The sequence below is a fragment of the Centropristis striata genome, chromosome 16 (assembly GCF_030273125.1).
Source record: "Centropristis striata isolate RG_2023a ecotype Rhode Island chromosome 16, C.striata_1.0, whole genome shotgun sequence".
Taxonomy (NCBI): Eukaryota; Metazoa; Chordata; class Actinopteri; order Perciformes; family Serranidae; genus Centropristis; species Centropristis striata.
The window spans coordinates 11,421,699-11,435,964 of record NC_081532.1 but is presented as its reverse complement, the minus strand read 5'-3'; the positions used below and the strand labels follow the sequence as shown (position 1 = coordinate 11,435,964).

General features: G+C 41.1%; 1 protein-coding gene across 6 annotated transcripts in view; it reads left to right on the top strand.

Moving 5' to 3' along the window:
• numb (NUMB endocytic adaptor protein) overlaps positions 1-13,788 on the top strand; it is a 48,146-nt gene extending 34,358 nt beyond the window's left edge. The window contains exons 4-11 of one of the 6 annotated variants that reach the window (XM_059353012.1): positions 5,900-5,932; positions 6,587-6,661; positions 7,904-8,044; positions 8,348-8,552; positions 8,705-9,001; positions 9,757-9,900; positions 10,570-10,710; positions 11,471-13,788. In XM_059353012.1, coding sequence (XP_059208995.1) covers positions 5,900-5,932; positions 6,587-6,661; positions 7,904-8,044; positions 8,348-8,552; positions 8,705-9,001; positions 9,757-9,900; positions 10,570-10,710; positions 11,471-12,252 — 1,818 coding nt within the window. In that variant the 3' untranslated portion in view covers positions 12,253-13,788. Of the gene's footprint in view, positions 1-5,899; positions 5,933-6,586; positions 6,662-7,903; positions 8,045-8,347; positions 8,553-8,701; positions 9,002-9,756; positions 9,901-10,569; positions 10,711-11,470 lie in introns of all 6 variants that reach the window. The other 5 variants (XM_059353011.1, XM_059353014.1, XM_059353013.1 and 2 more) reach the window with 5 other exon arrangements.
• Positions 13,789-14,266: the final 478 nt, after the last annotated feature.

Genomic DNA, 14,266 nt, shown 5'->3' with positions numbered 1-14,266 from the left:
CGACTCAATGAGCTGTTGAAGACTACTTGAGCTATTGAGAGCCATTTGTTAGTTTGATTATAGTGTGGAACATACTTGAGAATATTTTTTGCATTTTATGAGTACAATTTAATGGAGAGTAAAACACAGTAGCTTGTGTGTGTGCGCGAATTTACACACAATTTCACAACCTCACACAGAAACACGACACACACATCCTCTCAAATAGGGCTCACAGGCATATCATTTGTGCTCACAAAAAACACACACAGGAAGAAGTGAACCCAGAGGCACAGCAGACAGACACACTGTATACACACACATATAGTGAATACACAAATCTAGAGCACACACATACAAGCCTAATGAACACACACACACACACACACACAGGAGTACATGCACACTGGTGCTTGATGAGGTCACATGGTGTACACAGAGCCTGAGGCTGTGAGGTCTTATTGAGTTACAGTCATTTTAACAGGGCGGACAAAATGGAGCCAACTCAAAAGTAGAGGCGGGTGCTTCTGCCTTCTGTCCTCCTGCCGGGCTGCGACTATCTGACCCTCCTCAACCTCATGACATTTCCTCCTCTGTCTCCACTCCCTCGCTCTCTCACCACCCAGAGGCCTTATTCCTTAGCCAGCACAGATGCGGCTTTATTGATTCTCGTTTATAAGTAGAGTGGGAAATTAACATTTGCCACATTCGAAATGCGAGTCAGGCTGGCATCATTTCAAAGTCGTCTTATTCATGCTATTTTTCTGGAAAGATTGGCTGCTGCTGTTACATTCCTGTTTAGTTGCCTTCATCCAGTTGAGCAATGGTCTGGATGTGGCAGTTCACCTGTGTGCCTTGGTGGCTCACCTTAGAGGAAATGCCAGAAAACAGTCACTGTTGGTTGCATACTGTGCTTCAGAAAAGTGTCCATTCATTCCAACGAAAGGAGCTTTTGCACTCTGCAGTTTTGTTTTCTCTCCCTTGTTTGTTTTTCTTGTTGTGTGGCCCATTACACATACTTATTGTTGTCTTCTTGCTTGGTCTGCTGGCTTGTCGAAAAAGACTTTACAATGAGATGCCATCACACAGGAACAATAGCATTTCTCGGGTCTGGGAAAGCTTCACAAATACTAAATCTTCACAATTTAAAAATTCATAATACAAGAGTATTAACATTCAGCACCAGAGCTCACAGCAGTGCAGCAGCAAACAGAGACGAGTCGAGCTGACCTTCATTTCCTATTAATTTTGTAGTGATTTTCAGACAAGACTGAGATTGTAAAATGTATCGTCTGCCACGATGTTATCCAGCGTTGTTCTGTCTACAATGATGCAGCTTAAAAAGATGATTTGACTGACAAAATGAGGTTTGACTTTGGGGTTCTCTGCTGAGGATTTGAACCAGGGACTTTAAAGGGTTAGCTCTAATGCCATTTAAGGTCTCTGTTAACAGTTTAACAGACATCTTTATTGTAGTGGCGGTCTATGGGGGTAATAGAGAATGAGGTTGACAGCAAGGCTGACTCTGCTGCCTGAAGCAGAACATAGTGGTGGTATACAGTGGGACTGCCCCTTGTGTCAGTTATCCCTGCCAAAGCTAGATTGTCCAGACTAGACAAGGACCAGCCTTTAAGCAGATATACAATTAGCGAGGCCCAGACAGATCCCACTTCATCCACATTGACTCTTTGATAAGCTAAGTGTTGCCAGGCAACAAATACAATTCCTATCAGCGGAGAGACTGTGAGTTAATATTGCTCAGCAGTAAACTCTATTTCCAGGAGATAATAACTAAATTGGCCAGGAACCAGGTCCACACCTGTAGGAACTTAATATCTGTTTCCTGAAAATCACCCTCCATAACACCAACACAGTCTGGTAGCATCAGTATTTAAAGGGGAGCTGCTGTGCTTTTCCTTATTTTACAGTTTTTTCCACTCTCTGCTTAGCTCCTGATGGATTTCAATTCAAGCTGGAACAATATGCTTTTTTCACAATCTTTGATTACTTTTCAAACATTAGACCATGGGAAAGTATTGAATCATACACTTCCAAAGACTATATATGATTCATATGTCAAAAAACTATGCACATCATGTTCAAGTCAGTTTCTGACTTATTTAGCAGCATCATGTAATATATATATATATTTATATATATAGAAAAGTGTGAGAATAGAATGAATAAAATAGCCAGTGTATGATTTGTTTTTTTGTTTTTTACTTTGAAGCCTGTAAACATGTATGAACCTGAAAATGAGCACAATACGTCCCCTTTAAAGTTTTTGAGCAGGGCAAGATAAATGAAAAAGGAGGGAGAACATATGTGTATGTTTGTCTAAGTTTCTCTGTGCCTGGAGGGCGCATGTTGGTGGTCTGGCTGTCAATCGATGTGTGTTTGTGTGTGTGTGTCTGTGACAGCCACAGCTCTGAGCCGACTCCATTGTTTTCCCAGCAGCCTTTGGGACGGTAATGAGAGTTTTCTCACAGCTCTGCGACCCGTGACTCAGAGGGGAGGATGGAGGTGGGTGGTGGAGGAGGCTGCACTGCGGCACCATCAACCTCAAAGCTGCCCTTATGCGTTGTCATCATGACATCACTTCCTGGGGCTGTTGGCCGACAGCCCAGGTGTTGGAGGTGTATTCTGTGCTGTAGCAGTAGGAATGTTTTTGCTGTTAGTCAGGAGCACATAGTGACCTGGACTGTTCCGCCTGTGTCGACAGGGTGGGGCACCCCACCAGGAGATGCTGACATGCTGAAAGAATTTCACCCTGTAGCCTCGGGGCACATCATTGACAGTGTAGCTAAGTCCATAAGACGGCATGTATATTGGCCGCAACTTTCAATTAAGACGTTGAGTGAGATGTGAAAAGCTGCCTCAAACAAAAAGCTCTCCAATTGTGTCCGAAACTCAATTTAAATAAAAGTTTCAATAAAAAACCCAACAACTTCTTATTTGCACAGGGTTTGTACAAAGTCTTGAAAGTTTAGAAAATGTTATGTTTTCAAGGTACTTGAGTTTTAAGTTACATATTGTTGTACATATTGTTTGTATTTTATGTATGCAATATGTGAAGTGAAATAGTCCCGGCATCACAATTGTTGTTTCCTAGCTTCTCACACCAAACACAGAGATGATTGTAACCCCAAATGAGATAGTAAAAGAACTGAGTGAGTTATCATGGGAACTTAAGTGATCTAATGTAAATATTCTTCTGGGATAATGTGATCATTTTGTCCATTTGATCCTTTTTATTGTCTAGGGAGATACAGATATTGCTGTACTGGCAAACTGTTTTTTTTTTATATTTAAAGGCAGTCTTTTCCTGTGTTCGCTGATTATTAATTAGCTAGACAAGTCCTCTTTTGATCCCTCAATCTGGAAATTGGTAAGCATTAAATAATCATGATAAAACATATAATCCAAGTACACATGAAACTATGCTTGTTATTGGTTTATTGGTAGAAATTAATTCTGTAAACTTTATTTTTTCTAATCACATGTATTTAATCAATTTAAATGTGATAATAAAGGCTTTCAGAGTCTTGCAATGCTTTGTTGAGAAGTGCTTGAACTTTACTTTTAAAAAGCTGTACAGACCGTTAGCACTAGGATGTGTGTTTTATATGCAACTTCCGGTGGTGGTACTGTAACAACTCAGCAATCCACGATGAAGTACACTCTCTTTGTAGTACATGCAGTGTTCTCATATGTGTTGCAAATGTTGTAAGGTGTGAGAGTCGTTGCACAAAGTAGGCCAGTGACGAGTGTTACACAAGATGTGTCATTTGTTGTTGAACATCCTGCTGGTGGTTAGTGATGTTTTTTGCGGGCAGAAATGACTTCAAGTCACCAGCTGGTAGTTCCATTGAAAGATTTTGGCTCTGTGTTGCAAGGTTATCTATTAGAAAAAGAGGTAAAGTATGAACGACACAAATCAGAAATAAGGCTAAAACGTTTCCTTCTGCATTTTTGCCTTGTTGGCTTCACCTTGATCTTTGTAAACTCAGCTATCCTTTCTGCCCAGAGAGCTTTTTCCCATTCTGTAGTTTCATCCCAGTTCACGCATTGAATACCTGAATATTGTATTACCTTTTTTGTTCGTGTTATACTTTTTTTTTTGTCTTTTTAAGCAGGTTTTTATTGTGGTGTTGCAGAGAAATACCTCTAAACCCCCCCCTCCCCCACACTGCCCTCCCATTCTAGTTATCTTAACCCCATAGAGACTTTACTCCCCTTTCCATAGCTTACTAATACTAGCAGTGCAGACTCTACCACCATCTGCATGTCTCTCACAAACACACATACTAACAAACGCTTAGCTCATTCCAAATGAATCTTCCGTGCTGGTTAACACGTTAAATCATGCATTAACATGGTGCTCGGAGTGCCGTCTCCACCATGGATGTGTAACAGGAGCAGAGTGGCACTCCTTTTCACAGCTTATGGGGAGGAGAGGAACTCTCAGGGAGTGGGGGACGAAGGGAGGATTAAAACCAGGCCGGGGCTGGTGGTTGGGGTTTCTTTATGTGGGCAAAGTGGCCTAAACTTGACCCCCGACTCGGGATGACCAATGAAAAGTCACAGGCTTGACTTGGAGGTCAAACTGCCGTCTGTGGGAATCTGTTTCTGTCTGCTGAACAACCATGGACTGACCACGTCTTGGTCTAGGAGTCAGAGGAGAAAGAATCAAATGGGATTTGGGATTATCTCACAGACACACCTGAATGTCTGCCATCTTTATCTCCTCTGTCCGGGCAGCTTGGTATGATGTCTTAGCTGTGGCACTGTTGTATTACTGTAGAGTAGTTATGTTCATTCAAATAATAAAAAAAAGAACCAAGGGGCGTTACTTCCTGCTGTCATGCAAGGAATTTATAAATGAAGAAAGGGTCATTATGTCACTGTTACGGCATTAATATGTTACATTGTTGCCAGACTTTGGTAACATTTCTATTAAATTGAATAAGGCGGGCACAGCAAGTCTACTCTCAATACAACCCATCATATGTGTGTTGTTTCAACTTTAATTTAAAAACAGTTCCGCAGAATACAAAAAACAAAACAAAAAACACATCACGTGATGATGACTTTTACCTTGTTATATGTCTTCCAACATATCAGGCCAGCAGCTACATATAGCTCAAGTCAAGCCCCTTTTTTGGTACAAGATAGCTATATCATGATGCATGCAGCAATGTTTGGTAATGTAACTTTTATAAGTAACTCGTTACATTTACAGTCTTACTATTTACTTACTTTACCAGAAATGAAAAGCCCCTTGTCATTCCTTGCAGGTTATATTGATGGCTAGTATTAGCTAAATAAAGTACAAATGCTAACTTCACTGACAAAGAGTATAAGATCCAGGTTTATGGAGACATATTAAGTTTGGTGATTAGCGCCACCTGCTGACAACAATAGGAAACATTATCCAGAGAGCTGGCAATCAGTAGTCCTCCTAAATGTGTTTGAATATAAGTTTTGATTGAGTGTGATGCTTGGTTGGCAATTCTTCTGGAATAGTTTCAGCTTGGCACCAATGTGCATTCACATGATACACAGTGATGTAATAACCCTTTGTTCTTTGACACTTCCCTTGCCGTCTGGAGGTTTCCCGTTTGGTAGTACTAACAGTTATCATCATAAAGCAATAACAACCACAGTTTCACCCATCAAAACAGCCATAAGTGTGGAATCATGTGGAGCTCCCCGATCCATTGCCTCACTTACTCACTCACTCATAACCCAGCTTCACCTCCAGCAACAAAAAAACAAACAAAAAACCCAAAATGAAATCTCCTCCTGTGGGCTCCAGACAATTTTTAGACTTCCTAGGTAACATTTTCATACCTTGTTCCTCCCCCCGTCTCCTCCACCCCTCTCACCCACCCTCCCTTTTTACCACATCCACTTCCAGGACAGGAAATTCTTCAAAGGATTCTTTGCAAAAGTAAGTTATTGCTTTGTGTGTCTGAGTGTGTCTCTTTATTATGAGCATTATTATTATTATTTTTCCTCCTTTTCACGTAACACTTCACCCTTTGATCACATCTGAAAGCTGGAAGAAACACACACTCATACACGGGGGAAATCTGTCTGGAGAGAGACAAACACAATGATGCATGTGTCTTTGAGCAGGTGGGGAGGTTTAGACTGGGGCGGGGCACTTTTGTATGTGTGTGTGTTTTTGTATTAACAGGCGTGCCTTCTCTCCCTTCAGCCTTCTTCCATGAACCAAAATGGAACAATGAACAGTTTGTGTGAATGAACATTTACTTTTTGTGCACACACAAATATTTTATTGTTGTTATTCTAACCAAGGGGGCCACCATTGTCGACTGCATCAGGGCACCAGATTTCATACCAACCTTCTTGTTTCTTTTATTAAAATTTGGGCACTCAGAAAAACAACTCCCGACTTGTGTCTTCTCTTTTGTCTTTTACCTGGTGCTTTCTCTTTATTTACAGGTGTGCTTTGTGTGTGTGTTGACTAAGTTTATGATTTGGTACCAAGGAATGGTGCAGTGGGAAGTCATTTTATCAGTGCTTGAAGAGACTAAAAAGTTGCTTATTTGTACCTGTCCCTGTTGTGTTCTTTTTACAGACTGGGAAGAAGCCAGTGCGTGCTGTGTTGTGGGTGTCTGCAGATGGTCTTCGTGTTGTAGACGACAAAACAAAGGTAATAAATCTTTTCAATCCTCCATCACAGACTCGGAAACACCTTGATCAAAAAGAAAGAGCTGCCAGAGGAAGTCCACGTGGCTTTAGTAGCTTATAAGGTGGAAGCTGCTGAGCTCCAGCAGCTGATAATATTAGTGAAGCTGCGATACTTCTGGTCTAGTGACCTCCAAGGGGCCCTCTTTGTAAATATGTACTCAGTGCACCTGCAGGAGTAGATATGGGTTGAATAAACAGTAAAGGTTGCAATGACACCTGCTGGAAAGCTCTGGTACTATATCAAACTTGGCTGTAATTTATGCTGTGTTCCAGACAACTTGGAACTCGGAAATTTCCAACCTCCTGCTATTTAAGTACAGTGGAAAGCCACTTAAAGTCAGAATTCCTACTTGTAAACTCAGGACAATGCTCTACATTGGCTTCATGAAAAAGCAGGTATTTTACATCACACAACAATGATAAACCATCAACTAAAAGGCAATGTGAAGTATATTTGCCTGTAAATTAATAAATGGAATATTTGAAAGTATGAATCATTTTAAAGTTCTGTAAAACTCATGCATTTATTCCTCTACAATGTTGTTTATAAATATGGAAGGAGTTCATTGTGTGTGAACATTTTGCAAGCTAATGTTTTTAGCTTTGTTTGGCATCATGCACCTGGAACAGTTTGAAGAAGAAAGTTGAAAAATCTCAGCTAGGAATTGAGAAATTAGATTTTTATTACCAAAGCAATTTTAGATCTCAAGGTGATACACAATCATGAGATACATATTTTGCTGTTTAGTTTGTGAGAAAATACTAGAATATCTCAGTACTGTTTTGATAATGTTGAAATCCAGGATCAAGGATTTTTTAAAACATTTTTAGTATTGACCTAGTCTGTTGGGTTTTTTTTTTATTATTTTAAAATTTACTTTGTTGACTTTATATTCTCTTTAAAGTAATGCAAGTTAAAGTGAAAGAAGAGTTAGAAGAATTATTTCCAGGATTCTTCCCTGAGTGACAGTTTTTCAGTGTCAGGGTTATGGTTTGTCAGAGAACAGACTAGTGCCTCTGGAGTGGTAGTAGTTCAATTTTTCAATCTTATTCAAGCACTCTTGAAGTCAGGCCTGCACACTGAAGTACTGTTCACTACACAGTCATTCAGTCACCCACATTTTGAATTGACTCAATGGAGTGTCACTTAACTCCAATCATAGTATTAAAGCTCATAATAATGAGGTGAAAATGTGTTCTGCAGGACCTGATTCTGGACCAGACAATAGAGAAGGTGTCGTTCTGCGCTCCAGATCGAAACTTCGAGAGGGCGTTCTCTTACATCTGCAGGGACGGCACCACACGACGCTGGATCTGTCATTGTTTTATGGCCATTAAAGACTCAGTAAGAACTCATTCTGTTACTACCGCCACATTTTCTTATCAATATTAAACATTATGCTGGACAAATGTTAGATTGCATGCTCGACGAACACTACAGATTAAAATCTTTTTATAGACAATCTTGGTTGTCCTCCATCTATCCCTGTGTTTGTCTATGATCTCATGCCATTCTCAGTGTATTGTATAATTTAAATTGTGGTTTACTTATGTGTAGAAAGTGTTTATAATATCATTTTTGTACATCACTACCATGTAAGGAGTAGTGCCGACCCGTTATATAATTTTTTTGCATTGTCTCTTTCAGGGAGAGCGTCTCAGCCATGCTGTGGGTTGTGCATTCGCCGCCTGTCTGGAGCGAAAACAGAAACGTGAGAAGGAGTGTGGGGTCACAGCAACCTTTGACGCCAACAGAACCACTTTCACCCGTGAGGGCTCATTTCGAGTTACGACTGCAACAGAGGCAGCAGAGCGGGAGGAAGTCATGAGGCAGCTACAGGATGCTAAAAAAGGTCTGTATATTTAGTCGTGTTGAGAGAGCGTTATATCCTGATCTGGTATCCCGACTGCCAAGTGTAACCTCCGCACTTGTTCAAATTTGTCTTCTTATTTATACTTCAGCTTGCAGCTCCATTTGTTCATTGTTGCTTCACTGTTTCAGCAGAGACAGACGTGAAGGTTGTTGGCAACTCAGCCACCATGACGACAAACTCTTCGGCACACCAGACGGGAGGCTCTCCCTCCCCCTCGTCCTCGCCGCCTCTCTCCATGGCCAACCTGGGACCCCAGGTGATACCACGCAGACACGCACCAGCTGAGGCTCTCGCCAGGCAGGGCTCCTTCAGAGGCTTCCCGGCCCTCAGTCAGAAGACTTCTCCCTTCAAACGACAGATGTCACTGCGCATGAACGAGCTGCCCTCCACCATGCAGCGCAAGTCTGACTTCCCCATGAAGAATACAGGTGAGTTTGGTTTCCCAACCAACTGCCCGTGTCCTCAGCTGCTTTGTTGTTCTATACAACCTACTAATCCCCTTCATGCAAAACTGTGTGTTTTCAAAATCTATCGTAAAGATGAAAATAAAACAGGAAACACTGAAGGTTGTTATTTGAATTTTTTTATTAGTAATATCCATCATAAGAGATGGGAGAAGTTTTCAGATTCTTTATTTAAGTAATACTAACACACCAATATACAAAATACTTAATCCTACTGAAGCAAGAGTACATTAGTTTTGGCAGCAAAATGCAATATATATTTACGGTATCATTAAATGTTGAATACCAAAGCTTCAATGTGTAAGCAGCATGTTAATATAGTTACTGGAGGTGGACAAAGTTTCAACTACATAATATGCAGTGATATAATTTAGTCCTATGGTTGAAAATTAGATGATTTAGATTCAGATTCACAAATCTATTTTATGTTTTTTCAGAATCTTTGATTCTTGTTTATTGTTTGAATATTTATTGAAATGAAACTATGTGAGAAGTTTAGAGGGGGGAAAATCTTTTTTTTTTTTTTTTTTTAGCTGTTAACAAGTTGTAGCCCCCTGAAATGTGACCCTGATTCTTAAAAGCTTGTTTATCAAATATTATGTCAAATCTTAATCTGAAAAGCTGTTAAATAAATGTATTGGAGTATAAAGATACATTCTGTTCTATCTATTTCATATTTGCTTCGACTAACTTTTCTCTGGCTTTCATTTTCTCTCCAGTCCCTGAGGTAGAAGGAGAGAGTGACAGCATTAGCTCGCTGTGCACTCAGATCACCTCAGCGTTCAGCGGACCCCCAGAGGACCCCTTCACATCAGCACCAATGCCCAAACCAGCTTCATCCCCGCAGTCTCCTGTAGCACCAGGTAACACCAGCTAAACCTCTTCTTAATCCCTTAATATCTAACAAGCTGCTAAACTAAGCAGCTCTGATTCAATCTGTGTTGTTATATGATACAGCTACATTATAAATAGACAAATCATGTATTTTTGTGCCCAGAGTTGACGCCATTGGCTAGAAATTACTTATTACGGAGCATTAATTGAAAATGAACGGAATCATGATACCGATCCGAACAATTATAGCAACAGCTTTAAGCTTCTTGTAGCTATAAGGACAAAAGTTTAGAGACATTAGCTTGGAATGACTGCAATGACAGTTTTATACTTGCAAGGCAATACTGCCACAATCAGTTGCGGAATGATAAAACACACTAATATGTTGGTTGTGTGCCTCAGATAACTGCCAAGAGTTATCTGTGGCCAACTTTTCTGGCCAACAGTCGTATTCATTGCCCACATTTTGGCTCAGTCGGCTCTGTAGGAAATGAATAGACTTTTAATGAGCATTTTCTGCCTGCTCACATTTCTCATAACTACATTTGTTGCATTTATTTAAACGTGTGATTAACTCATGTTATGACTGCTAATTAACTGCACGTTCATTTTTTGCGCATGTCTAACAAAAGATCGGTCCATGTCAGCCGACACACATTAGCTTGCTCGTACTAGCTTCTGTCTCTTATCTGCTGTAGTGAATGGCACAGCTCCTGCCTTCTCTGTTGCTGCTGTTGCTGCTACCGCTAACCCCCCAGTTCTGCCCCCCGCTCTGCCTGCTCGAGACACTAACCCCTGGGCTAAGACCCCTGCAGGGGCCCCGGCCTCGGCACAGCCAGGTAAGCAGACAATGTGCATGTCAAAGTGTGCACTTAGAGTTTACTAATGAAAAAAAATGTGATAAAAACAATTGAGTTATTATAAAACTTCCTTATCATATGTATCCTTATGCATCATGTTTTAAAGATGGGGACACAATAACTGGGTGTCAGTAGTTGTTTGTAACACCAAGATACTCCTGAACCTTCACTTTAAAACCTAACACCTACTACACTTGTAGCTGCCACTAGCTCCTTAAAGGATGCATATTTGTTCAAACCACTGCTAGAGTAGACAAAAGTGTATTAATTGAAGCCTGACAACACAACATGGATTCTCGTGTGATCTTGTGATATTGCAAGAATCCAGCTGTGGTGCAAGATAAACAAAATCTGCCTATCAGCAAGAAATGGTTTGTCATAAAACCCCTGCAAAATGGTGAATTATCATTTTTACACGTCAGCTTTTGTAAGAATTAACAGATTAGATATAATGTGTTAATTATTAAGCTTTAGAGGTGCAGTTAGTCTAAATCTATTCAAAATTAATAAAATCAACATAACTGTTTACTCTGATGGTAATCATTGCTAAACTAAGCTTTCCAGTTGCTGCTCATTGTAGTCTAATATTATATATTAATGGACACACATAAGAGTGTTATTATCTTCTCCAGCAGAAAGCAAATAAGCATATTTCCAAAATGGCAAAAGTATTCCTAATGTATCACTGATGTGTGTTCACTCACTTTGTTTTGCCTTTCTGTGCACTTTCTGCCAACAGGAAGTAACTGGTCATCTCCTACTCCAGTGATAGTGGTCCCCCCCACATCCTCCCCATCCATGTCCTCCCACAAACGGACACCATCAGAAGCAGATCGGTGGTTAGAAGAAGTCACCAAGTCTGTCCGAGCCCCGCAGCCTAGTCCAATCATGGCAGCAGCCACGCCTCCCACACAGCCGTTCGCTGCCCCTTTGGCGATGCCTGTGGCGATGCCTGTAGCAATGCCTGTGGCGCCCGTTGCTTCTGTTGCCCCGGTGGCCTTTATACCCTCTCTGCCCTCCGCCGTGCCCATGCTGCCCCCTCGTCAGCCCGCCTTCCATGCTCAGGCCCCGGCCTCCTACCCGATGCCCAACGGGCTGCCGTTCCCTCAGCCCAGCGTGCCTGTGGTCGGCATCACTCCCTCACAGATGGTGGCTAATGTGTTCGGCTCAGCCACGCAACCCCAGCCGTTCCCCCAGCCGGTCTCCACAACACCACAGCACGATCCCCAGGCTGTCGGCAACATCAGCCCGTTCATCAAACCCCCACAATCCAACATTGTGGCCCCGGCTCTCCTGCAGCCATCCAATGGTAGTGTGACCTTTAACGGGGCAGACAGCTGGTCTGCTCCATCCCAACTCGCTCCATCCTCCCCGGCCACCCAGCCGCCCCTGCAGCCGCAGGAAGATGCCTTTGAGGCCCAGTGGGCAGCCTTGGAGAGCCGCTCACGCCAGCGCACCACACCCTCCCCAACAAATCCCTTCTCCACCGAGCTGCACAAGACCTTCGAGATCCAGCTCTGAAGACTGAGATTAAAAAGAACTGGACAATAAGGAGGCCATTTTAGTTGAGGGAGCAGATGGATGATTGACTAAAGAAGAGATGGGGAAATCCTCCTGTAACTCTTCATCTTGGTGTCAGTGGAAAGGTCAGCAGGACCGAAAAAAAGACCTGGGAGACAGTGGAGAGCAACGGGTGAATCAACAGGGAGCAGAACTCTGCACAGCAGTGAGGGGAGAAAAAAAACAAAACAGGTTGCTGTTAACAAGGGGGCAGCTCCCCAGGCATTTCATTAGCATTGTCTGTATTGTTTTGTTTGTGCTGTGCAGCGCAAGGTCGTCATTACCCTGTGGAATATCTGTACCGAGCCGCACCCAGCCCCCCCGTCAGCCCTCTACCCCCCACCAGGTGTGGCCGCTCCCGTCCCCAGCCCGCCTTTGCTCGGTCCAGCTCCCAGCGCTCCCTGTTGACATGACGAGATCTCCCTCACCTGGCAGAGGAACTGCAGCACTGAGAGAACTCAGCTTCCAGATGAGAAGTTCTCATTAATAACTTCCCAATCAGAAGAATAAAGTGAGACAATGCCAAAATCTTTATTTTTATGCATTAAGTATATTTTAAATAGCTTTGGAATCTAACAGAAGAGTTGTAAGTAATCGTGCCAAAGGCACAGGCTAGCTACAATGAGACAGGTTTATGTTCGTGTATACAAGAAATGACCGTATATATTATACATGAATATATATAAATATATATATCTATAAAGAATCTATACTGTACACACAGCTCACAGCAGTGCTAATTTTTAATGTGATGTAAAGAGATTTTGTGAAGGGACAGCTGCTTTACTTTTGTGTTTTTTATTTTTCTGTTTTACTGTTTTATTTTTGAAGAAAAATCTCTTTATTGCCGTCTGTTGCATCCTGTGATTGGATGTGAAGCATCTCACTGTAAATAGGGTATCATTGCAGCAACAATCAATGTGGACCTAGCGATGGTGGTGGTGCCCAACTGGTTGCCTCTCTTACCTGTGCTCAGTTTCTAATAGTTTAGTACACATCAGTACTTAACACTTTACTTCTGTCTTATTGTCATTCTTTTTTTGTGTGTGGTAATTATCTTGTTTTTTTATTTAACACAGTAGGATTTGTCATCTCCTGTTTCTCCACCTCTTATATTATTTTTTTAAGTAGTCGATTGCTAAATTTTTATTTTGCACAAGCACTAAAGTAGATGATTTGACCTCACAGGTGACCTTGATCAACATGGGTTAGTCAGTTGTGGTGCTGCATGCTGACATGCCCTGACCTCCGTTAGCCTGCTGTGACGGTCTGACGGTAGAGCAGCAGATAAACTACAGGGAGATTAAAAAAACGGTTTCATCTCTCACTGTCTGATTTCTCTCTGTCATGTTTTTATTTTTTTAAATCAAACCTGTGAATATGATCTATTATCTGATCTATTTTTCCATTTTGTAATTATTTCATTACTTTATTCCACTTCTTTGGAGAAACATTGAAGCTAAAAGATTGAATAAATTGATGGTGGTAAAGGAAAAAGTGTTCTGTGTTCTTGAGTCACTACTGTCATTTATTGAATACATATAAAGAGTGAAATCCACTAACATTAATAATATCAAAGAGGTACTTGTAATTTAAGAAGAATTTAGAGCTGAAATGATAAGTCAATCAACAACAAAAAATAGTTCTACATTTATCAAAAAAAAATGACAAACCCCAGGATTTGAGATTGTGCTGCCTTTATAATATAGCTAATTTTTATTATTTTTTTAAATGTAAACTTTTTTCTTTCTTTTTTAAACTGACCTTCATTTTGGGATTACATTTCAACAGCAGTCATCTTTAGTTTGAATAATTTTACAGAATTTTCCATCTTTTCAGCTTTAAACAATATAATTATACAATACAATTTTTTTAATTTAAACAAAAGCAGCATGTTTTGGTGAAATATACATTTCCCATTTCTCCCAAATTTCCTCCAAAGGCCTGATGGAGTAGGTGATACTTTCCTTTACAA